The following is a 25,562-nucleotide window of genomic DNA, read 5'->3' on the forward strand; positions in this document are numbered from 1 at the left end:
AAAGAAAGCTGAGGAGCTCTCAACCAATAGGTGATTAGCTGAAGCTACTATCTGATGTACCTTTAGCCTGAGCTGTTATGGTCTGAGAGGAGCAGAGCATTTCCCAGTCCACAGGGTCATGCCAGCTGCAGAGTCACAACGTGCCAAGAGAAATGGTGCCGCCGTGAAGGTGCCTGGAAAGGGCTCAGCTCAAAAATCAAGACAAGAGGGATTTCCAGAACTTTCCAAGAGCTTGTAGTCAAGCCACTACAGGGAGCAAGACCTTCCACCACCAACATGAAGGAAGCCACTGAAACCGTCTCTCTAGACAGTGCCAGCTGGAGTCAGATAGCATGCAAGGGCTTGCCGGTGAGTGAGAGCTGTGTGGAACGTGAAGGAACTCGACAGGCTTGTTCACTCACAGCTACAGCTCTTGTCCAGGGATTTCTCAGGCAGCCGGACCTTAGCTCCTTCAGCTCTGAAATGGGGAGCTGAAAGTATCCCTTATCCCTAGCAAGTGCACAATGGGGATGAAGTTGGCACCATGCAAGCCATGCTGAGATGCCACGGTGGTGGGTCTGGGAGAGGGGATCTTCAAACGTAGGTGGAGCAGGAATTCTCTGAGCATGGACAGGACTGGCTGTAAAATCAGTTCCCCCACACTGGCGGGGACCACCTCTTTAAAAAGAAAAAAAAAAAAAAAAAGAAGTTCAGTGTAAGCAAGAGTGCAGAGCGCTTGACAGCAGGGGGAGCTTGCCGGGCTTTAACGTGGCTTTTCATGCCTGGTGTCATGCTGCTTTCTGCTGTATAACCGAAAAATTTAATTAGCCTCATTTGTTGTGAGAGCAGGAGGTGCACAAAAAGATTCTGTGTTCACCATCTGTCAAAGATACTACAGGAACAGATAGAAACTGCTACACAAGGAACACGTGTGTTTGCCTTGGCTAGAAATGAGTTTGACTTTTTGGAAATGCACAAGGCTCCAGGAGAGATATGGCTGTTTGGAGTAAACACAACAGGCACACACGCAGAATTAAATACAATCCAAAGCCAGAACGCTGACTCAGCAAAGACTTCTTAATTGCAGTTATATGCAAAAGGTTAACCAAGCCAAATGGAGACTCATGTCTTAGAACTCTGAGTTTCAGTAGAGAAACTGAATTAAAACAAAAACAAAACAAAAAGCAGGAGAAAAAGAGATTGCTCTTGTGGTCATACACCTGCTTGTTCATAAAGCCTCCAACTGAAGGAGTCCCTGTGGAATTCAGTAACAAATGTAGTTCTAGTGAATCTTAATTTTCAGCTGCCATAACTTATGAATTTTAATATGCACCATTTTGATCTAATAGACTAACTTTGCAGCAGCAGTACATTTTTTTCCCCTCAAAAGCAGAAATAGAGTTCAGTCTCTTTGCTTTCAGTTTAAATTATATCACTTCCAAAATGCAGATAAATTTCGTGCCAGGTAAAGAGAAGAGCATAGCACAGCATGTTTGGTCCTCACATATGACACTAGAACAAAGTAAATTTCATGCTGATTAACCAATAACTCATCTCAGCCTTTCAGACTTCTGCACTGCAGTAACTCAGCAACAAAACTGTAACATCCCATAAAATATACTTTCCCTTCTGCTTTACCTTTTCTAAACTCAAATTCTGCTTTACCTTTCTAAACTCAAACCTACATTCTAACAGCAATTTAGGTATTGAAATTAACTATTGTAATTAACAATTTTTCCAGACCAAAACTGAGGACAATATTTTTTGCTCTGAAGAAGATAACAGTCTGTATTTCACATACAGTGGAAAATCAAATGTTCTTGAGGTGAAAGAACTCAACTACCAGGTAATAGTTTTATTTATACACTTCCCTTCAGCAGGGAGCACATCAGTAATACTTGTTTGTACAGTAATTCTTGTTTGTACACATGAGTCACTTTAAAAGTCAAACAAAGTTGCTGAAGTTCATAACACTAATTCACATCACCATTAAACAGTCCAATTCCTCACATCTTGAGACAAATTATTCCTGTGAGGGCTGGGGCAGAGGGACTTTCTGTTCAATTAGGGATGTCAGGAGCCCTTGCTGGCAAGAATAAGAAGCAAAGCATGAAAACCATACTGGGCTGTGAAAGAACATTTTAACATGTATTTCTGCTGACAAACAGTATTATTTTAACATATGCTCTGCTTGTGACATCATAACTTTGAAGACTTTTATTGCTAAATAGTTTATTGTTGTAAATGAAAGGTCTTGTTTCTTCCTTTTTTTAGGTTAACATGGTGTCCCAGATTCCCTGGTATGAAAATCTTACACAGATGAAAATGCCATGGAGCTGGAAATTGGATCCCCATTCTCATACGTCAATAATCCAGAATCTGAATTTAAAAGTTCAAAGTGGTCAAATGCTAGCTATTATAGGAAGCACTGGTAAGAGCAATGACATTTCATTGTTTCACCAACTCTCAGATGAAACATACAGAGCCATGAGTGCCCTGCAGTCTTTTGAATGTCAAAATCTAGTTGAGAAACAACTATTGGAAACATATCACTCAAATACAGTATTTAAAATGTATGAAGAGACAAAGTATGAGGAAACAAAGAGTGACACTGGGGAGAAAGCAGCCCAAAATTGACTTTCAAACCCGGTTTTGTTACAACTTGCACTCATTTGCTGCTATTTCCTGAGGTGTAGTGGGGCCTGTGGCCAGCAGTCCCAGCTCTGCTGGACATGCATCAGCTTCATGGCTCAGTTTCAAAACAGGCCAATTGCACAACTTACCCAGGTACACAGCAGGCAAATGAGGACAAATCCCATAGAAAAGATCAGTGGCAACTTGCATAGCTGCAAGCAGGAATGCCCTTCAGATTGAAACAATTCTAACAGGATAAAAGATTGTATTTGGATTAAGAGATTAAGAGACATAGAGAAGAAAAGACAGATAAACATTTCTCTTTCTTGCTTCTCCCCCTCGCCCCCCTCCTTTCAGTTTCTGGTGTGATTGGTTTAATTTTCTCTAGGATGAGGCTGACTAATGGAGGAGAAGTGGCCTTTATCCGGTATCTGGTGTGGTTAGTTGAGTCTGCGCTAAGGAGCAGACATGTGACCTGTTAAAGTGAAGTAAAAAGGTACCCATACTCTGGAGGCAAAACCCCCCACACTGTGTTTCCACTGGACTCCTACATCAGCTTAGCTCAGTGATTCAGTGAAGATGGTCTCTCTCAGAGGCAAAGCATATATGCCAAAGAAGTTTCAACTTTATTTCTGCAAAAGAGCTACTTCTTCCCCATTGCCATGCATTTTTTTTCTTAGCACATATCTTTAATGTAATTGAAGTTGTACTTTAGAGCTCTTTCTGATAATAAAAGGAAAATCTATGATGAAATAGCATATAGATATAGCACCTTTGCAAGGTAAGACACACCGAGCACAAAACCCTTTCAGCAAACTAGTCAAACTATTTTTAAAAGCTGTTTATCATCTATTTCGTCAGATGCCTTAAACTGCTGATGGGTTTTACATTGTCATTGGCAATCAATATGTCGCTCTTAAATAGAGCAATACAGTGTGGAGTTGATCTTTCAACAGGGAGACTGGAAGTAAATGACATCTAATCATAATAAGAGAGCTCTTTGTGTTTGCATACAGTATCACATAACAAAAAGGAAAAATTCCAAATCAGGGGTTACTTTCATTGTTTTACTTTTCTTAAATATGAGCCAGCTTTTCTTAATTATTTAAATGACTTTTTGTCTTAAGTCATAATAATTTTTATTTTAATCATTATTAAGATTATTTTTTTCTGCATCATTCAGCACCTTAGTCATTCAGCTGGTCCAGCTGCTGTTCCTGAAATCAGAGTTCCTTCCCCAAGACAAATTCTTGTCAAGGAGGTAGGTCCTAGCCCTGCAGTCAGCACAGGATATCACTTGTCACCTCTGTTTCAAACAGGAAAGACAGGTAAGAGGAGGACAAAGTGGTCTTGCTCCTTGAGTTCATGGAGCTATCCTCGATGCTCAACTACCTAGTTCTGCTACAAAATGTTCCAGAGGACAGAGATTTCCTGAGCATGAGCATGTAGTCAGTGTAGTTGTTTTTTTTCCCTTGTTCTCAAGACCATTGTGTCTCTGTGGCTTTGGAAAAGCCAGGTTGGGGAAAACACAGGAAAGAACAAAAACTTCCATCCTCTCTCTCTGACTAGATCACCTTTGAAACTAATTTACTTTTCAATTTTGATTTTTCTAGCTGGTGGGAAGACATCCCTGCTTGATGTGATAACCTGCCGGGATCATGGCGGCAAAATCAAGTCTGGTCAAATCCTGATCAATAACAAACCCAGCACTCCTCAGCTTGTTAGGAAATGCATAGCCCACGTGCGGCAGGATGACCAACTGCTCCCCCACCTGACTGTCAGAGAAACGCTGTTGTTCGTTGCCAAACTGCGCCTTCCAAAGTTTTTCTCAGACTCACAAAGGGAAAAAAGGGTAATTAAGCTGTTGGGGGAAAAATAAAGTAATCAAAAATGTGTCTGATAGGAATTGTCCAAGAGATCCTGCATGTTTGGAGTCAGAACTTTCAAGATAGAAACCAGTAATTGTTCCAAAGCTCATAAAAAATTACAATCTAGAGAAAGCATTAAAGTGGCTGAAAGAACTCAGTTGCTGGTCGCTGAGACTTTTCTAGTGTTATCTCTAAAATCAGGGTTTGTTTTCAAGTGTTGCTTGATCAGATAGCACTGAAATATCCAGGTCCAATTTAACCACATGAATCATATTTTCAGATTTATCTATGTTCAAATAAACTCTTGTTTTATCCCTGTAACCCTTTGGATCCCCCAAGGTAGAAGAAGTCATAGCAGAACTACGCTTGCGCCAATGTGCAAACACCAGGGTAGGCAATGAGTACCTCCGCGGTGTTTCAGGAGGTGAGAGGCGGCGAGTGAGCATCGGTGTGCAGCTGCTCTGGAACCCAGGTGAGCAAACCCCCTGACACCTTCCTTGTGCCCACTATAGACCACTGGGGGAAATGGGGCAGTAACTGAAGGTAGGCACTTTCAGGAAAGAGTCTTACACATAAATGCCCCTGGGGCAGCTTGAGGACATACTCAGGACAAGTCTTGCACCAACCTCTCCCAGAAGTTACCCATCCATAGCAATCTTAGACACAGTGACTAGGTGCTGATCCATTTGCTTAAACTGAAATCAGTGCTGATCACAGATAATACTGCAATTATTACAATAATAATTCTGTAAATTGAATGTTTCAGCAGCCTGCCCACTCTTGCTTCTGTCACCTTTGGCAGTGGAAAAGTGGTGACAGAGCCAGGCGAAGCCCCATAGCAGCTTTCATCCACTGCTCTCTAAACCCACCATCACATAGACTACTGAAAGTTGCCTGAAATCACCCTCACAGCTGCGCTGTGGTTTGTGTATATCAGCATATCTGTTTATTATCTGACCACATAGCACAAGTTACTTTTGGGAGACTGCTCTCCTACTATAACATCAGGTTTGTTTTCCTCCAACCTAGCCCCTTTACATGTTAAGAGAAAGATCATTTTCCTGGATGCATAGTTGGTCATTGTGGTCTTGTGCAACTCACTGATGTGGCTGGCTCATACTACAGGTGAACTAGAAATTTCCACCATTTTCAGAAGAAGCAAAATATGAGGCTAAATCTGCCGCTGATTTTGCAGCATTGAAATCTCCTATCTGCTCTCATATATATCTAAGCATTACTAATCTTGGCTGACCCTCTTATTGAGCAAGATTTTTCATGAGCTCTACCACTGGAAAATAGATCTGAGAATTTTTTTTGCTTGCATAAAGTTATATTTTTGTAATTATGGGAAAGCATAAAGTTTTGGTTTGGTTGGTTTGGTTTATGATTGGTTGGTTGGGTTGGGTTTGTTGGGGTTTTTTTGGTTTGTGGGTTGGGTGTTGTTTGGTATTTTTTTTTTTAAGAAGTGATGCTCAGGAATAGATAGGTTGGTACTGAACTAATAAAAGAATTTGTTCCAGGAAAAATAAGCAAAACTTTCTTAACTTTTCAAATGTTATACCCCTCAACACAGAAACCATGTCTGTGTACAGACATTGCCTTGCACTGATTGAAGGCATTAAGTTCCACAGTAACACAAATATTGCAAAGTAATAAACCACTTTCAAGTTTGTAACAACCAATTGTAAAACAAATTAAAAATCCAGTCATGCATATCTCCTCATACAAATGTACAAATAGGTGCAAAATAGAGCACAGGTTGGGAGGTGGAGCTACCTAAGAAATACTCTGTGAGTATTTACACATGACTAATACAAGAGGTTTACATATTGGGCATTTAGGTAAAACTATTTCAGTAGGAAGGATACAAAATTAGTACTATTGCTTTAATTAATATTTAAATGCCTGATGTTTCTAAAGGCAGGGCAGAACTTCAGAGAATAACATAAATTTAATAAGCAACCTAAGTCTGCATCCCAGGGCGGGGGGAAATCTGTTTCCAGTGTAAGATAAATTTTAAATAATAAATAATTACTCTTGATCATCATGCTTAGGAAGATAGTTAGAGAAATTGCAGTTGTTCACTATTACGTGGTGTCAGCATGGAATAGCCTTTGTACTTAAAAAGCAAAAAAAAAAGGAACCTATGAGTGAGATTTCATGCACTAGCACCATTTCACTTGGAACATGTTTTCCAAATCACAGCTAAATTTATTGTCTTTGGCAGGAATACTCATACTTGATGAACCTACATCTGGACTGGACAGTTTTACTGCACATAACCTTGTGATAACATTATCCAGACTGGCCAGAGGAAACAGATTAGTCCTTCTTTCACTTCATCAGCCCCGGTCAGATATCTTTCAAATGTTTGATTTAGTTCTTCTCATGACTTCTGGAATCACTGTTTATTCTGGAACAGCTAGAGACATGGTCCAGTATTTCACAGAACTAGGCTATCCTTGCCCAAGGTACAGCAATCCTGCAGATTTCTATGGTTAGTATCAAACATTGCCATAAAAAAAATAATTGGTGTAAATCATTTCCTTTCATAAGTGTTTCACTGATTTTTATTGGCCATAACTGTCCTAGACATGCCTTATAACTGATTCAAATCAATAGTGCAGCAAGTTCAGTTTTTAATAAGATCCTTATTTGTCAGTACAGAAAATGTAAGAAAAACAAACAGTATGAACAAAATAACTTTTAAATAATCCTTCTTCTAACTGTTCCACGTGTTTTGCACACATATTCCCATGTTTTAGAATGTTGAAACTTGTGTCCTCACTTGGAAAGCCATGGATTAACTGGGTTTCTGTAGCCAGTTCCCTGAATCTCTGAATCATGAAATGTAGAATGCTAGTTTTCCAGGCTGAGGAAAAATACACAATTGGAACAGTAAATGGGAAGCAGAAGTGCTGATCAGGAGAGCATGTTGGAAAGGAGGAAAACCAAATCCAGAACAGCAATCTTTTTATTTCTCTTCTTAAAGAAAGTTAACTGCATGGTTCCAAATCCATTCCTCTGAAGCTTTTTGCAACATGCAGAGGGAATCTGGGCCTTTTAATCTAATGGCAGTAGTCACCACAGAGGTTGAGTCAGTTCCAGCCCTTAGGTCTTTGCACTCAAGTTGGCCAGGAAATACTGCACAGAGAGCAGTCCCAATGCTTTGGCATTACCTCTTTGGCTGTGCTTATGTGGCAGGTGGTGTCAGCTGCTATCAGCTGTGCAGACATAAACAGACGTCAACCCCAGTGTCAAGCCCTGCAAAAAGACCTTTGTCACCACTGTGGTTCAGAGCAGTCCTCAGCCAAGGGCAGCCTTGAGGAAGGCTTGCAGCACTCCCATATGGGGATGAAGAATCAGAGGCAGTCCTGGAGAAACTTGTAGCTACAACCTGTGCTTACAAACCTCCACTACATGGAGGCAGTGAGAGATGAGAAAGGGATGTGGAAGATCAGAGACAGAAACATGGGCAGCAGAAACGGAGAAATGGGACAGGATGGTAGAGAATCCCACAGCAAGAAGGAGCCCCTGACAGAAATGCACAAATGCATTGTGCATTTGCTATGTGTCTCATAGAGAAACAGGAGACCATGACAGAAGTGAAGGGGTAGGGCAGATTGTGACTGAAGAGAGATGATCAGCCCAGTGTAAGCAGTTATGAAATGCACAACAACAGTTCTCTCAAAAAGCACCTGCAAAATGCCAGGTAATGCCACTCTACTCTGAAGGTCAACATTGGAAAATACTATTATAAGTTCAGATTAAAAAAAAGAAAGAAGTGACAAAATAGCTATAAATCAACTGCTGCTGCTGCTACTATGTTGTTCTTAGATAGTGCTCTTCTCAGGCTTTCTCAGTATCAGGTAAAGTCTATGGCACCTCTGTAAGATAAAAAAAAAAAGATAACCATAATTTTGCAGATGGAGAAAAAAACCATGTGATTTAAGTCAAAGACATAACAGATTTTAAATGCCTACATGCCAGGAATGAAATGCAAACTGTTTATTCTCAGCAGCCCTCTCAAGCCACTACCAAATTAGAAAAATCTGAAATAGTAGTTCACAATATTATGGTAGGGAATCATAGAATCAACCAAGTTGGAAAAGACCTCAGAGATCATCAAGTCCAACCTCTTACCCAACACCTCATGACAACTAAACCATGGCTCCAAGTGCCATGTCCAATCCTTTTTTGAACACCACCACCACCTCCTATCAACCACCTCCTATCAACCACCTCCTATCAACCACTTCAAGTTCTCATTACCCTTTTAGCCTTCTGAGCTATGTCAGAGCCTTCTCCACCCCCAAGATGCAAAAGTTTCCTTTGCTCAAAGAGCTTGTTCAACACTTGGACAATCAGAGCCACCTGTTTACCAGGCATACATACATCTACATGAACACTGAATCAATCAACCTCAGGGCAATTCCAGTGATAAATTAAACCTCATACTTTTGTGCAAGGTAGTGAAAGTGATCATTTTCCACTTTAAGAGACGTGGAAGTCAGAACATGCCATTCACATAGCAATAGAATAGAATAGAATAGAATAGAATAGAATAGAATAGAATAGAATAGAATAGAATAGAATTAACCTTTGAGATCATTGAGTCCAACCTATCATCCAACACCATCTAATCAACTAAACCATGGCACCAAGTGCCTCATCCAGTCTCTTCTTAAACACTTCCAGTGAAATCATTCAGTGACTTACTGAATGACTAGGTAATAAACATCTCCCAAGAGAAAGTATATCAACACTCTCTCCTTCTCTAAAGTAACAGATGCAGTTTTAGCCATTGCAGTTGAATACATGCACACAGGTCGTGCTGTCTGTTCACCATGGAATCTTTGATTCTAAAAACATCATGAAGTTATCACACCTGTAGCATATAGTCTCATGTTAAATTGTATCTTTCAGTTGATTTGACCAGCATTGATAAACAGACTGCAGAAAAGGAGATGGAAAGCCGAAACAGAGCAAATACTCTTGCTAAGTTATTCCTAGAAAAAGTAAAAGGTTTTGATGATTTCTTGTGGAAGGTTACTGAAGGAGACAATGCTGCAACCACATTCAGCAAGCAAAGGTAAGGACGTGCATTGGACAGTAGATCTGAAATAACAAAAAGAGCCTGTGCTAATGTCTTTCCTCTTCTTTTTGGCAGGCCCCATTTAAGTTCAGAGGAGGCTATCAATATGCCTCAATATTCAAGTGATCAGTTACCAGGAGTCTTAAAGCAGTTCACTATATTATTAAGGTAACCTTATTGCCAGCATAAACAGTTATGGCTCATGTCCATTTATGTTTTGAAGCACAAAATGAGAAATGAATGAAACAATGAGAATTGCTGGAAGTGCAGAGCGAGCACTAAGCCCAAGCAAGCTGTACAGCAGAGGTGTTGTTTTACAGGCTCACCCCAGCCCCAAGAAGGATGACAGCCAGGCATAAGGCCTCACCTTTCTGTCCCAAGGCTCCTCCTAGACACAGTTCACTCTGACTTAATGTGCTGGGAGCCCGTGGCTTTAAGGAACATCAGGAGACTCCAGGCTCAGGAACATGGTCCCAATTTTGGGTTCTACCATCCTGATAACCATGTGGAAGCATGGTGACTCAACCCTCCGCAAGCCCAGGCAGTTGTGTGGTAGGCTCAGATATTGCCAGTCTTACACCTCTGCCTCAGATTTGAAGCCAGGAGGCTTCACTGATTATAGCCAGCATAATGAGTATTGTAGTTGGATTTTATGCTTGTGTTCTTTAAAGAGCCACGATCAGCTGGTATAGCACAAGTAGAACATCACAACCAGTATTGGCTCTTGTTAGGCATGCTGCAAGTACACCGAGTTTAACAGAGTGTTTAGGACAGCGCATCTGTATGTAACTGGCATTAGAAAGGACTATACCTCATGGTCAGTGTTGCTGTTTTCCCAGTCGTCAAGTCTCCAATGACTTCAGAGATCTTCCAACGTTATTAATCCATGGATTTGAGGCCCTTCTCATGTCATTATTAATTGGATTTTTGTACTATGGCCATGAGGAAAACGGACTCTCTATTCGTGACACAGCAGCGCTATTATACATGATAGGTGCGCTAATCCCATTCACAGTGATCTTGGATGTTATTGCCAAATGTAAGTGTCAGTTTTCTTATAAATGTTATAAACAATCAAAATCAGAAAAGCCCTAAATCAGTTTTTAAAAATTGTATTTATTAATGCAATCCGTGGATGAAAGCAAACTGTTTGTTGTACCCTGCAGGTCATTCGGAAAGAGCTATGCTTTATCACGACTTGGAAGATGGAATGTACTCTGTTAGCCCCTATTTCTTTGCTAAGGTAATTGGTTTTGTTGCCAGGAAATGCAAATAGCTGGCTTTAACATTAAAAGCTACAAACAAACCAAAGCCTTGTGTATAAATGATCACATTAATATCAGACTTTGTTCTTTTGTTTCTGCCAGCTAAGTCTATCCATCTTGATGCCTTGGCATTAATGGATTAAACCTCACACTACTATAATCTGTTGCCATAAATCATGGCTGAGATCCCACTGCAGAAAGGCCAAAGAAGAATCTTTCTCTGGGTTGTTTGTCTGAAACTGGGGAAATCTCAAAGTCAAATTTGAGTGCTTAGACAGTTTTACATACCTACATATTCCACATGCTGGAGATCTTGGAAGGTTTGATTGTGTCTTGAGTTGCACAGTAAAACATTAATGTTTAAAGCAAATATAAAGCAGAAATGATCACTGTGACATTGCCAGCAGTTGTTTGGGCCTGTGCTGGTCAGAGAAAGGCAATTGTATTAAGCACATAGAGAGACAGAGTTTCTGGAAATACATTCAGAACTTAAAAAAAAAAAAATTACATTCTCTTTTTCACAAGGTTTTAGAACAATCCCTTCTTTGTGATGTTGCCACTGTTAGATGAGTTCTGCCTGCCATGGCATCTGTAATTTAGGTTTCCATTTCTGCCTAAGATTTTAAACGCTTATTAGTGGTTCCCAGAGAAAAAGATTCTTTGCGTTGTGTCACAAAGATTGCACATTATTCATAGAAAAATTGATGCCATTTTTTACAACCTTAGTATTAGAGGATAGTAGCAACCTCCTTTGGAAAAAATAATCATAATACTCTCCATACATATCTTTAGGTTATTTAGAAAATCCTATGGTTGTTTTACAATGAGTTAAATGGTTACCAAGTGGACCCACTCTGGGACAGGGTAGGGCAGTGACCCAACAGCCAAATCTGTCTCAAATTTGATCTCACACTAGGCTCAAGTAAATTTGGACAAAACATACATTGCCATGGTTCAGCAACTATATTATTAACAAGCACACCAGTTCTCAAGAAAAGTGTCTTGAGTTTTCAGAACCTGCCAAAACTGTAGCAAAACAAGACATCTAATCTGTAACAAGAATCCTCTCAATTTGTTATAGGAATTGTCACAGCTGGAGGAAAACTAGTAAGGATTTCAAATTCTGTTGTGGATTGTTGTCAGTGACATGCAGAAACACCTAACAGGGAGATGATTAGATTCTAAGGGAGTATTTTTTGTAGTTTTTCTGAACAGCCCCTAAGTACATCAAGGTGTATGCCAAGTGCTTTTGTAACTATCATTACACTTTTTTTTTCCTTCCCCCCTCCTGAACAGATTTTGGGGGAGCTCCCAGAACACTGTGCTTTTGTTATAATATATGGAATACCCATCTACTGGCTGGCAAACCTCATTCCTGAACCAGCACACTTCCTGCTGAACTTCCTCTCAGTGTGGCTGGCTGTGTACAGTGCCCGTGCTATGGCACTTTGGGTGGCAGCGCTGCTGCCAACGTTACAGCTCTCAGCCTTCTTTGGCAACGTTCTTTTCACATCGTTCTACTTGAGTGGTGGCTTTGTGATAAGCCTGGCAAACCTCTGGACAGGTAAGACAAAGCTCCCACCATCCCTCCAAACTGAAACATCAACCATTACTGCCGGGTTGTTGTGAGGCTGAACATATCTTATGTAGGAAAACTCAGCTTTGCAAGCATCTTCTTGGGTGGTGATGGTGAAGCAGATGGTTCATTTTTCATTAGTTTCTTTATATGAGACTGAGGAAACACAACATTTTGTCAAAAAAGCACTAGTGAAATGAATTATGTGGTTGCTAAATTTTTCAGTAAAAAGAAGTAATATTCAGTAGAGAAAGACTGAGCACCAGTAAGACTTCATTGACAAGTGGGAACTAGACGGATGTGGATATTAGCTCTCATAATTCTCCATGCCAACCTAACAGTATCAAGTATATTGCCATTGTGTCCACGAATAAACTGTCTATCTTTAGAACCTATAGTTGTCAAGAGATTAGACAAACCTGCTGCATTTAGCAGGAACACAGTAGTTGTTGCGGTCTTATCTGTATGTGTATCAATTTATTTCTTTCTGCCATTTTTTTTTCCAGTTCCATCTTGGTTTTCTAAAATCTCTTTTCTCAGATGGAATTTTCAAAGCATGATGCAAATTCAGTTCACTGACGCCACATATGAAGCAACTGTGGGAAATATCACTTTTCAAATACCTGGGAAACTTGTAAGTCACCAGTAAAATTTGCCACAAACTTTTGATAACCACTTAGAATGCTATTGATGTAATTAAGCAGATGATGTAGGACTTAATTTCAGTGAGCCCTAAATTGGTGCATGAAGTCACGCTGGTATATTTAAAATGTGTCCCTTACAGATGTCCCTGAAGCGGTCACTCCTTTTATGACTTTGTTTTTAGTGGACGAAAAGAATAAAAGGCAGCTATTTCCATGCAAGCCCCAACTACATGCTTGCTGAACTTGCTCAGAAGCTGAGCTATATTCTTCTGAAATACCAGTCACTAGACATAGTGTAGCTGTAACCACCTACCAAACCACTCTGGAAGTCATACCCAGCTGGAAACCAAGGGGAAAGGTGGCAGGGACCAAGGAAGCTCACATCAGAAACACACATCACAGATCCAGCATGAAAATTATGTGTCCATTCCCAATTATGTTATTCATGATTACAGGTCACTCAGTCTCTGGACCTGGACTCCCATCCTCTCTATGTGAGCTATCTCATTCTTTCCGCCATCGTCGGCAGCTTCTTGCTTTTATACTACTTATCTCTGCGGTTCATCAAGCAGAAACCAAGCCAAGACTGGTAACAGCAAACCACGCAGAGGAGGCAGCAGGTTACAGCATCCCTCGCAAGAAACCAGGGAGAGACCACAAGCTTATTTTTGGTCACCTCCGTGACCACCCGAGGGAGAGCAAGCACCTGCCGGGAGCGCCGGGTGACGCCAGCCCGACTCGCCACAGGATGGCAGCAGAACACCAGGAGTGGGGAGGCAGGGCAGCGGCCTCCACACACCCTGCGAGAAACTGGGGCTCCAGCCTGTGGGTGGGTTTTGGCGTGGTTTTTATTTGTCTGGTATATGGGTTTTATAGGTGACAAGACACTTGTGAGTTCCCCATGCCTTGAAATATTCTCAGATACGGGCTTTTAATTTAAAAGGACTTATCCCGGCTGATGTTTCAGTCCACAAACTTCAAACATAGAGTGATCATGTACTTAATCGAGAGAGCTCTGAGAGAACAGGATCAGCACATGCAAAACACTACTTTCTGCATCGTGTGTAACATTTCAGAACTCATTAAGAACAGTACAGAGGAAACCAACACCAAAGAATTCACTGATGCTTCAGGAGGATATAAAAGGATGGAAAATACAACTATTACCTATTCTGTGTTGTTCCTAATTGCTTCTGTGTTTTAAGGCATTGCCTTTGTGGTCCAGTTAGATTTTGTTGATGACCCAAATGGGTATCAACTCACTTGGTAAATGATTTCTTGCAACAGATAATTTTATCTCACCTTCTCAGATTTATTTTTACAGTATAAATACATTTGATTGTTAATCACCTCTCTCCCCGGGGCAATACAAACCGCAGCAATTTGCCAAGGTTGGTAGCTATGATTCTCAGGTAGAAAATACCAACGTGCCCCTCCAGTAATTAAAAAGCTAATGATATAATCTATCAAATTCTTTTAATTGTGCACGTAGCTATGCTCAGCCATAAGATACAAATACTCAGAAAGTGAGTAGCAGTAATTAAATGCCTGTAACTCACACACAGTCATGGAAAGTGATTGCAACAATTAGGTTTACGGTTGTGTGCATTTTGTAAGATTAGCTTGCTTGATTTGAAATGTTTGGATGCATCTCTCTGTGCCTGTATACAAAGACTCAAAGCACATCGTCTGCTTCACTTTAATTCACATGTTGCACACAGTGGAAAACTCCCAGTATTAATAACCTAGAATGCCCTCAATACTATTATGTAATTATTTTGTTTTAAATCCCTGCCCCTGCCCCCTGAAGTAAGAATGAAAGAACATCGATATTCTGTTATTGTATTTGGCAATTAGGACTGCCACATTAGCTGCCACAGGTTCCATGTTGTAAGTACATTCCCAGGAAGACCATAGTCTAAAGATGCTAAGCAGGTCTGATAGAGTACCAGCTTCAGCCTCAGGCAGTAGTAGGAATCCAAGACACTCCGAGGTTCTTCTAAGGTGAATTCTCACATTTCTTTCTGATTCTGCTGCGTTTGTTTTTAAAACAAAACCAAAACAAACAAAAAACAACCACAAAAAAAAAAAACCCAAACAAAACAACCAACAAACCAAGCCAAAACACTTGATCTGATCCTAGTTCCATTTTGAAAATATCAGATTTTCATTGCCTTTGAAGGACAAAGCCAATTCTTTCAGTCCAATTCAGCATCATTAAATTGTCAGAATAGCAGCTTCCTGTTTGATTCTTAATTATTCCTTTTTATTATATTTAAGACACTTAATTTTTTTAAGTGGTTTACCCTTTTTTGTAATGATCTGTTGTGATTAGACTCTCTTTTATATTATGCTGAAGTTTTACGGGTATAGATTGTTACTTCTAGTCTAAACCTCTATTTTCAAGATATTTAGAGGATTAAATTCTAGGCTGACTCTCTGTTGTGAATTCACTTTGATGTTTAATAAAAAAAGGAGAGAGACAATGGGAGAAATCAAAGACATAAGGGACAGCTCTGAATTTTAGGGGCATATTGTCATGCACAGAAATCTTCAGGCATCTAGATAAGAATATACCATAGCCTTAACTTTGAATTTCCTTCCTTTTGTGAATTTAGTCATGCTACTGACATTACTTAAACAGCCTTTTTCAATTTAAAATTCCACCCTCTTAACATTATGCAGCAGGACCAAACGGTGTGAGTGTTTCAGAGGTGGTGTTATGACAAGGGTGGATGTATACATAATGGGTACTTGAGCGGTGAGCCTAGGAACAGCCATGGTACAGAGTGTAGGAAGAGCTATCATAGGATGTGGCCAGGCCTGTGTTTACACAGAAAAAGCTCACATTCTATATACTACAATTACACTTGCACACTGCCTATGATCATATCTTGTTTCCTTGATGCCTAGAGATGGGGAATTTAGGCTGTGATTATTGTTACAGGCTTTAGCAATAAGAAGATAGGAGCCTTGAAATACCAGCAATTAGCATTCATGCCTAACAATAGCATGCCATGGGGCTGTGTACAGAAAAGAGGACAAGGAAGAGTGGGTGGATGACACACAACCTGCCCCACTCACACTACCATGAGTTGAAAAACAGTACAACTTTAGGGGGAATTACACACCTCTCAGCCAGTGAAGGTCATGCTGTATGCGTTGGATTCTGACTTTATGTCCTGCTTCATGTTAGTTATGTGTGACAAGGTTTCCCACTTCCACAGTGAAGCTGCTACCAAAAATAACCCAACTCCTCCCCCCCCAAAAAAATAAAATAATCCCCAAACCCAACCAAAAAGCAAATCATTTGCAGTGAGGGATTAGAAAAGTAACTGCAAGTTCTACCCAAGGCTAAACATTGTAATTCAATTTCAGCACAGCTTTGCTTTCCAAGTTTCAGAGTAGTGGCTGCTTTTTCCTTAGACACCTCTGTGTCAGCAACAACTTGGTGTGCTTTCCTGCCTGCACTCCCAGTATCAGTATAAGCAGTTACAGCAGTCTGCAACAATCTCAGCACAGACTAAAAATCACAAGGAAGACAGTATATATAGTATTTGCAAGACAGTATATATAGTATATATAGCAAGACAGTATATATATATATACACTATATATATACATATAGTAGAGACAGTATATATAATATTGTCCATTCCACCAGCATTTAGTTTCATGCAGATTTCAACACTGTGTGCTAAGGTAGGTCTGCAAGTCGAGTAGCACGCTGCCAGACAGTCCAACAATGCTGCTGTGCCAAGGATTCACCCATTACTGCCTTTGCTCTCCTGTATCTGCCCAGGCCAGGTTTGGAAAAGATCTCCTCAGCTGTAAATTATAGTCCCTGCTACTGCAAACAACTAATTCAGTGAAAAACTGGTTTTGAAATGGCACCATGTTTAACTGGTTGCAAAGTTTCCAAATTGTTTTGCCCAGTTGCTATCTGAACTGCCTAGTGCATGACCTAACTGCAACAGGCTATGGGGTTTCAGTCTGTACATACATCAAACAGAAGCAACAATATTAGTAAGGAAAATTCATCAAATACAGAATAAAACCAAAACAAACCCACAAAACCACACAAACCTCACACACACACACAAAACCAACCAAAAAATATGTTATCCACATGGATACTATGAAGTACTGTGTGTACAACAGAACTGTGTTGTTACACCACCTCTATGTACTGAGGTAATATCTTATCTGTAAAGAAATAGGTAAGAATTTGCCTTTATTACTTAATAGAGGGAGAAGTGGGAAAGCATTCCCCAATGTCCCCTCCAAGTTTATGCAGGCTCTTCACTTGGGAAAAAGGGACAAACTCGTTCAGTACTAGAAACAGATTACAGAAACACTGCTGTGCAGATTTGGTGGTGGGTAGTGGCAGTCCTCCAAACCACTTCTAACCTTGTTTGGAAAGGACTAGCTTTCACTACAGATCAAAGAAATTGAGTAGATATTCAAAGTTTCATCCCATATTTGTTCATTGCAAAATGCATTCAGAAATGCTAAACAAGTATAAATAGCAGCTATCCCTTTAAATTAAAAAGCAAAACAAAACCCCACAAACCCCCCTGATATTCCTTTAGGAAAAAAAAATAATGATAAAATCATATGCAATACCCTATGCAAGGAGATTCCACGGGCAAGAGACTGTAGGTGTTGGTACATCCACTTGTACCATAAATAACAAACCTTTCAAATTTTAGACATAATGAGTAATTTTAATGGCAGTAGATGAGAAACAGTGTACATGGAGCTCTGTGACATGCTGCTTTTTTTTTTTCTTTATACTCTGAGAGCCAAGACAAGCCCTTCATATGTTAGCAGCTATTAATTAAGGCAACAATGTTTAAGCAGTGGGTTGAGGTAATTTTAAAACCATTTAACCCTTTCAAGAACTGACAAGCTTTTAAAAGCAAATATAGATATATGTGTGCATGTCTTCATATTAGTATATGTAGAGGTATCTGTGTGAATAGATTACATATATCTCTGTGTATACAGACACACAACTGTAATACTTTGCTCAATTATTATTTTTTTTTCCCAGGGAATGTTCAAAAAGCAATTCAGATCCATAATTTATAAAAGTACTGCTGCCAATTTATACAATTATTTGGAAAAATGTTTGATTTATTTTGTCATTAAATCAGACTTATGGAGGGTTACTTTGAATTGCAAATTGTGTTGGCGTTATTTTGCTGTCATAGGCACAGCTAGGTATTCCTAGTACTTCCAATGCTAAAAACTGCAACTTAAGAGACCCCCTCAACCTTCACATCGTGGCTTCAAACCCAGCATCTCCCAGTGACAACACATTTGGACCTTTAGCTCCTATTTAAGCATCTAATCAGGTTCCTAGCATATCTCAGTAAGGTTTCTGCCTCACTTTAATTATTCATAATCATCAAGTGTGTTTAGAGGCATAAATGTTAAAGTACTGGCCAGAACCCATACAGTGAGTAAACAATATCACTTATCTCCAAAGAAATTTGTATTTTGTATGCAAGTAAATTAGCCTACAAGATAGTAATCTACTACTTCAGTACTGAATTTTCAAGCAAACACACAGCAGCTGGAAATCTATGAATATTTACAAATAGTCTAAAGTAAAGTGCACAAAGCACATAATTTGCAATAAATTCCCAGTGACTTGCAATGATACACAATCACGTTAGTTAACAGCTAACATCATCTTTCTTCAAGACAGTACCTCCACTTGCTTTCATTTGCTGGGTCCCAGGAGAAGATTTCAGAAAAGTATTAAAATTTTTAAAAAAGGGGGGAAAAAAGACTTTGTGTTTCACAAAGCAAGCCAGAATAAATACTAAATTTACAAATTGTAGCCCCACTGCTATGCCAGTCTAGCCTCTACAAGCAGCTCCTCCCTGACACAAGTAAACATCCTTCTCGTGATTGAAGTCACAATGCTGAGAAGAATACCCGAAAATAACTGAATATTATCTTAATGATTGCTTTTCAACAAACACCCAAATCTTCTATTATTCTTAGTTAAAACTAGCTAATCGCTCTGTGGAAGTGCTTCAACTAACTGTAGAAAGGCACAAAGCCAAAATAATTGGTTTTCAAATCAGGCAACAGCAAAATGAGTTGCACAAACTGAAAACTTTGAAAAGCAGAACATGTGCTGCTCTGATCAGCAAATTTGCAGATGTCACCAAGCTGGGAGCAGATGTTGGTCAGTTAGAGGGTTGAAGGGCTCTGCAGAGGGACCTCGACCGACTGGACAGATGGGCAGAGTCCAACGGGATGTCATTCAACAAGTCCAAGTACCGGGTGCTGCACTTTGGCCATAACAACCCCATGCAGAGCTACAGGCTGGGGTCGGAGTGGCTGGAGAGCTCCCAAACAAAGAGGGACCTGGGGGTACTGATCGACAGCTGCCTAAACATGAGCCAGCAGTGTGCCCAGGTGGCCAAGAGGGCCAATGGCATCCTGGCCTGCATTAGGAATAGCGTGGCCAGGAGGAGCAGGGAAGTCATAGTGCCCCTGTACTCTGCATTGGTTAGGCCCCACCTTGAGTCCTGTGTCCAGTTCTGGGCCCCTCAGTTTAAGAAGGACATCGAGACACTTGAACGTGTCCAGAGAAGGACAACAAGACTGGTGAGAGGCCTTGAGCACAAGGCCTATGAGGAGAGGCTGAGGGAGCTGGGATTGTTTAGCCTGGAGAAGAGGAGGCTCAGGGGTGACCTCATTGCCCTCTACAACTACCTGAAAGGTGGTTGTAGCCAGGAAGGGGTTGGTCTCTTCTCCCGGGCAACCAGCACCAGAACAAGGGGACACAGTCTCAAGCTGCGCCAGGGGAGGTTTAGGCTCGAGGTGAGGAGAAAGTTCTTCACGGAGAGAGTCATTAGTCATTGGAATGGGCTGCCCGGCGAGGTGGTGGAGTCACGATCCCTGGAGGTGTTCAAGAGGAGATTGGATGTGGCACTTGGTGCCATGGTCTAGTCATGGGTCTGTGGTGACAGGTTGGACTCGATGATCCTCGAGGTCTCTTCCAACCTTAGTGATACTGTGATTAGCGGTCATCAGCTGCAGGGTGTTACATTACACAAGGCGGCAGCTGGATCTCCAGGTGGGTAAGTCACAGTATCACAGAAAACATCTGGGTGGAAGAGACCTCAAAGATCATCCAATCCAACCCAGTTTAGGGTCAATCCTAAATCATGTCCTTAAGCGCCAGGTCCACATGTTGCTGAAATACCTCCAGGAATGACAACTCACCACTGCCCTGGGCAGACCATTCCAATGTTTGATAACCCTTTCTGTGAAGAAATATTTCCTAGCATCCATCCTGAACTGACCCTGGTGCAGCTTGAAACCTTTTCCTCTAGTCCTGCTGCTTGACACCAAAGAGAAGAGGCTGGCCCCCTCCTTGCTCCAACCTCCCTTCAGGTAGTTGTAGAGAGTGATGAGGTCTCCCCTCAGCCTCCTCTTCTTTAGACTGAACAACCTAAGCTCCCTCAGATGCTCCTTGTAGGCCGTGTGCTCCAGGCCCTTCCCAGGCTTGTTGCCCTTCTCTGGACACGCTCCAGAACCTCAATGTCCTTCTTGTAGTGACAGGCCCAGAACTGAACACAGTACTTGAGGCGTGGCCTCACCAGTGCCATGTGCAGGAGCATGAACACCTCCCTGTCCCTGCTGGCCACAGTGTTTCTAATACAAGCCAGGATGTCATTGTCTTTCTTGGCCACCTGGGCACACTGCTTGCTCATATTAATCAACTGTCAACCAATACCCCCAGGTCCCTCTTTGAGTCACAGCTTTCAACCACACATGCCCAAGTCTGTAGCTTACCATGGAGTTGTTGTGACCCAGGTGGAGGACCTGGTACTTGGTCTTGTTAAACTTCACACAGTTAGCCTTGGCCCATCAGGCTAACCTGTCCAGGTCCTGCTGCAAATCCTCCCTACTCTCTAGTAGATCAACACGGCCACCCAGCATGGTGTCATCTGCAAACATACTGAGGGTGCATTCAATCCTCTCATCCAGATCACTGACAGATATTAAAGAGAACAGGCCCCAGTGCTGATCCCTGGGGAACACCACTAGTAATGGGGCAGCAGCTGGACTCAACGCCGGACACCACCACTGGTGAACCAGTCAGTTTTCAAGGCAATGCAGGGTGCACTTATCCAAGCCTTGTGCCTTGAGTTTCTGAAGGAGAATGCTGTAGGAGACAGTGTCAAAGGCATTACTACAGTCCAGGTAGACACTCTCCCTGGCACTTCCCTCATCCACTAGGCAGGTCACCTTGTAGAAAGAGATCACGAGTCAGACAGGACCTGCCTTTCATAAACTCCTGCTGACTGGGCCTTACTGCCTTGTAAGCACCACGTGATGGCACTCAGAGTGACTTGCTCCATGACCTTTCCTAGCACTGAGGTCAGACTGACAGGCCTGCAGTTCCCCAGATCATCCTTCTGTCCCTTCTTGTAGATGGGCATCACATTTGCCAGTCTCCAGTCAACAGTTAACTGTTGACAAATAATGCTGAGTGCCTTGGTGAACACATCTGCCAGTATCCTAAGTACTGTTGGGTGGGTCCCATCTGGTCCCATAGACTTGTGCACATCTAAGTGGCACAATAGTGGCACAATTTCCTTCTGGATTGTGGGGGCTAGTTTCTGCTCTCTGTGCCTGTTTTCCAGTTCAGGGGCTGAATGCTCATGGAGCAACTGGTGCCATTAACAAATACTGAGGCAAAGTAGCCATTCAGCAGTGCAGTCTTTTCCTTCTTTTCCTGTTAACGTACTTATAAAAGCTCTTTTTATTATCTTTAATGACACTGGCTTGATTGAATTTGTGTTGAACTTTGGCCTTTCTAATTTTCTCCTTACATATCCTCACAAGAGGATACTCTTCCCGAGTAGCCTGCCCCTCTTTCTAGAGCCAGTACTTTGCTTTTCCTCCTGAGTTCTAGCCAAACCTCTCTGCTTAACCAAACCAATCTTTGGCCCTGCTGACCTGTCTTCTGTGCCTTGATGATTTCCCTCTTGAGGAATGTCCAGCTTTCCTGAACTACTTTGTCCTCTCAGGGGATACCAAGTCAGCACCTCAGGAGACTGGTCTCAGCTGAGAGGAACAGAGCTCCAAACTTTTTGCATCCCTTGGCATACAACTGTTTAATAAACAGTTTGGTTCGTAACTCCTAGCAATACAGGCATGACTTGTCACCCTACAAAGACCTGTGGGGGTGTTTCAGGCCAGCTGCAACAGCCCACAATAATTGCGTGCTAAGTGGCTCTGGTCAGACATATCACTAGCTGTACCTGCTTCCCTGCCTTCCCCAAGAACCCATAACTCCTACTAGTGAGCATGTGAAAAAGCATTTTGGCCAAGTATTATTACCTAGTAAAGCATGCTAATTACAGCAGAGCTCAGAACTGCCAAATGCTTTAGATACACTTGCTTCAGGTTTGTCCCTCTAAAAGCAAGACAAAAGAAAGGTGAATATGTTTAAAATATTTCATAGGGAATTTCTCAGTGTTTTTGTATTAGAAAAAGACCTCATAGATTTGCAGTATGCTCAGTCCCAGGTGAGTGATAAATTTCCACTGGAAAAAAAAATTCTTGAACATGACTGACAATAGTGAAGCCACAAATTACCATAATTTTATACCCCCTGCAGCTAGTGGTATAAAACATAGTTTTCAACCTTGTTTTTACTTGCTGAATTTAGACACATTTATAATGTTATTGATGACAGTGAGAAAGACACTCAAAATGCAGAAATATTATTCCTGGGAATAAAAACAACTAGAGGACAATGTTTTATATGTACTATAGATGATGGAAAATACAATTTTCATTAAAACTATAAAAAGGATGGTAAAATGGAGGGGTTTAAAAGAGATTAATTTAACATTACACTTTTATTTTCATCTATCACACTTGATCTGGATTTTTTTCTCCTCCCTGGAATGCTGAACGGTTAACTGGATGCAACACATGGTATTACTAGCTCTTACTGTGAACATTAATGTCTGAAATATAGAGTCAATGAAACCATGAAGTAAAAAAATACTTGTTTAAGCAGAGCCTACAGATACACAGCTCTTAGTAGTTCTTACAATGAGCATAATGTTTCTCATCTTATTTTCAGGTTTTAGAGGATTCCCAGGGCCCTAAAAATGGACAGCTACTAGAGATGGTCAAGATTTACAGCAGAGCTACCTCCACGTGTGAGCTGTTCAAGCTACTAGCTAAACTAGCCAAAGGGAAATCCCAGGGAACTCTGAAAGTATTAAGGGTAATTGCTTGATTTATTTTCAGTTTAGGCAGAGTGTTTTTCAGCGCAGGTGGCAGGCTTAGCAGCCTCACAGAGTTGCTTCAGTTACAGCCTCACCTCAGGCTGCAACTTCAGCACCAGAATGCACAAAAAAAAATCTTAACAGCCCCAGTGCTAAATACTGTCCCATACTTGAGCTTGTCTTCAGAAGCACCCTAAATTACACTGATGTGCTGATTTCTACAGATGCTTTCAAATTTGAGAAAAGCAAAGCTTAAAAGGCTGCTGCTGGAACAAAGTCCCCTTGGGATTTTTGGCACAGGATGCTGCTCTGGTCTCTTCAGTTACCCATGACTACTACCATCATGACTCCTCATGGCAGAAAGGCGTGAGAGGACCAGTTTTGGTTGAGCAGCTCTGATCAGTCCTTCACAACTTCTCCCTTCATTGAATTGGGCTTAAAAAGACAACTCAACCTTGGCAGCCTTTGCTGCTGCCACTGCTTTCTTCTCTAGTGAAACTTAAGCGATTGAGGAGACAGTAGGAACCATGAAAAAGGCAAAAATCCACAGTGGTGTAACACTGGCCTTGACTGCCAGTAAGTTGAGTGCTGTTGCTTCCCCTCATGGCCATTCATTCCCAATACAACCAGGCCTAAGGCAACACACCAAAGCTGCTAGCTTTGTCTTATTATTGCCACCCACCATACCAACTCCAATCCTGCCCACCTAGCTATTTTACCAGTAATTCCAACCCCTTCAGAGTTCCTCCACAGCAGTCCTGTATTTGACAACTATGCCAGGGGAGGTTTAGGCTGGGTGTTAGGAAGAAGTTCTTCACAGAAAGAGAGATTGGCCATTGGAATGTGCTGCCCAGGGAGGTGGTGGAATCATCATCACTAGAGGTGTTTGGGAAGAGACTGGATGGGGTGCTTGGTGCCATGGTTTAGTTTATTAGATGGTGTTGGGTGATAGGTTGCACTCGATGATCTCAAAGGTCTTTTCCAGTCTGGTCTGTTCTATTCATAGCCCCTCTCCCATAAATTAAAAACTCACCATGCAGCAAAACAGTGTTTCAGAGCCTTCGTCAACCTTGAAGGAGTTTGGCTGTCCAACCTCATCTTGTCCACAGACATTTGCTTTCCTTCCAGCCTAACCTCATTCTGTCCACACACACTTGCTTTCTGTCCAGTCCAGACTCTTTTCTATCAGAAAGTCCAGCTTATTCGCCCCTGAAGATTCATCTCCACCATATACAACTCTTCCCATAACTCCACTTTGCAGATTTGCCCCAGTATCACAGGGTGAGTTAAAACAGGACAAATTCTGTTGATTTCAATGTTCATTGCGGTCTCTTCTAAGTGACTGCGCTTTCTGAAACTGGCAGGGTGTGTTCACAGTGTCTGTTTCTACAATGCTTGATCCTTAGTTAGTACCAAGGACTGGTATGCAGATCAAGGTCACTGCTGACTTTTGTGTGCTTCATTGGAAGTGCAGAGTAAAAGGCCACACCTGCAGGGAGGAAATGTCCTAAACTGACCAACACGGTATTCCCTTTCATTTGGTATAAGGCTGAGGGATCATGAGGGCAAAATTATTCTTCTTTTTTCAATGGCTGGTGTCAGAGGACTTTGACCATTCTGCTCTCAGTTCTGACCCATAAGTTCATGATTTCCAAAATCCAGCTCCTGAGTCTGGTTCCTGTCAGCCACTGAGTTTGGTATGGGACTTGTGCCACAGCATCACAGAATCAGAGAATTGTCAGGGTTGGAAGGGACCTCAAGGATCAGCCAGTTCCAACTCCCCTGCCATGGGCTGGGACCCCTCACACTAGAGCCATATCCAGCCTGGCCTTAAAACCCTCCAGGGATGAGGCTTCCACCACCTCCCTGGACAACCTGTTCCAGTGTCTCACCACCCTCATGGGGAAAGACTTCTTCCTAACATCCAATCTGAATCTACCCATTTCTATTTTTGTTCCATCAGCGTGATGGTGACTGTCAGCAGAGGGCCTGGGCTCAGTACTAGTTTTGCATGTATTTCACTTTATTATTTTAATTACAGTGGTTTTAGTCTCTCTTCTTCCCTTTCTCCTCCATTTGGGAAGGGGCAGGGGCTGCAAGAGAGCTTCTGTCCTCCTTTTAGTGGCCAGTCCACAGACACCTGGTCTCACAGACTATGTGAAAACAGAAGATGCAAACTACTTGTAAAATAGAAAATTAAATTTGCTGATGGTACTCAAGA

At 41.5% G+C, this 25,562-nt stretch overlaps 1 protein-coding gene across 2 annotated transcripts; it reads left to right on the forward strand.

The window, feature by feature from the left end:
- The first annotated feature begins 87 nt into the window (after positions 1-87).
- ABCG8 (ATP binding cassette subfamily G member 8) lies at positions 88-15,342 on the forward strand. Of its 2 annotated transcripts, XM_068158856.1 has the most exons (13): positions 88-348; positions 1,721-1,825; positions 2,254-2,410; positions 4,227-4,465; positions 4,821-4,953; positions 6,709-6,978; positions 9,408-9,573; positions 9,652-9,744; positions 10,416-10,615; positions 10,743-10,819; positions 12,138-12,405; positions 12,924-13,051; positions 13,517-15,342. In XM_068158856.1, exons 1-13 carry the CDS (start codon positions 277-279, stop codon positions 13,652-13,654), a joined length of 2,046 nt encoding a protein of 681 aa, XP_068014957.1. In that variant the 5' UTR covers positions 88-276; the 3' UTR covers positions 13,655-15,342. The 2 variants fall into 2 exon arrangements, with proteins under 2 accessions (XP_068014957.1, XP_068014958.1); XM_068158857.1 differs by lacking the exon at positions 6,709-6,978.
- The last annotated feature ends 10,220 nt before the right edge of the window (positions 15,343-25,562 follow it).

The sequence above is a fragment of the Melanerpes formicivorus genome, unplaced genomic scaffold, assembly GCF_026170545.1.
Source record: "Melanerpes formicivorus ecotype bairdi unplaced genomic scaffold, bMelFor1.0.p_v2 SCAF_43, whole genome shotgun sequence".
Taxonomy (NCBI): domain Eukaryota; kingdom Metazoa; phylum Chordata; class Aves; order Piciformes; family Picidae; genus Melanerpes; species Melanerpes formicivorus.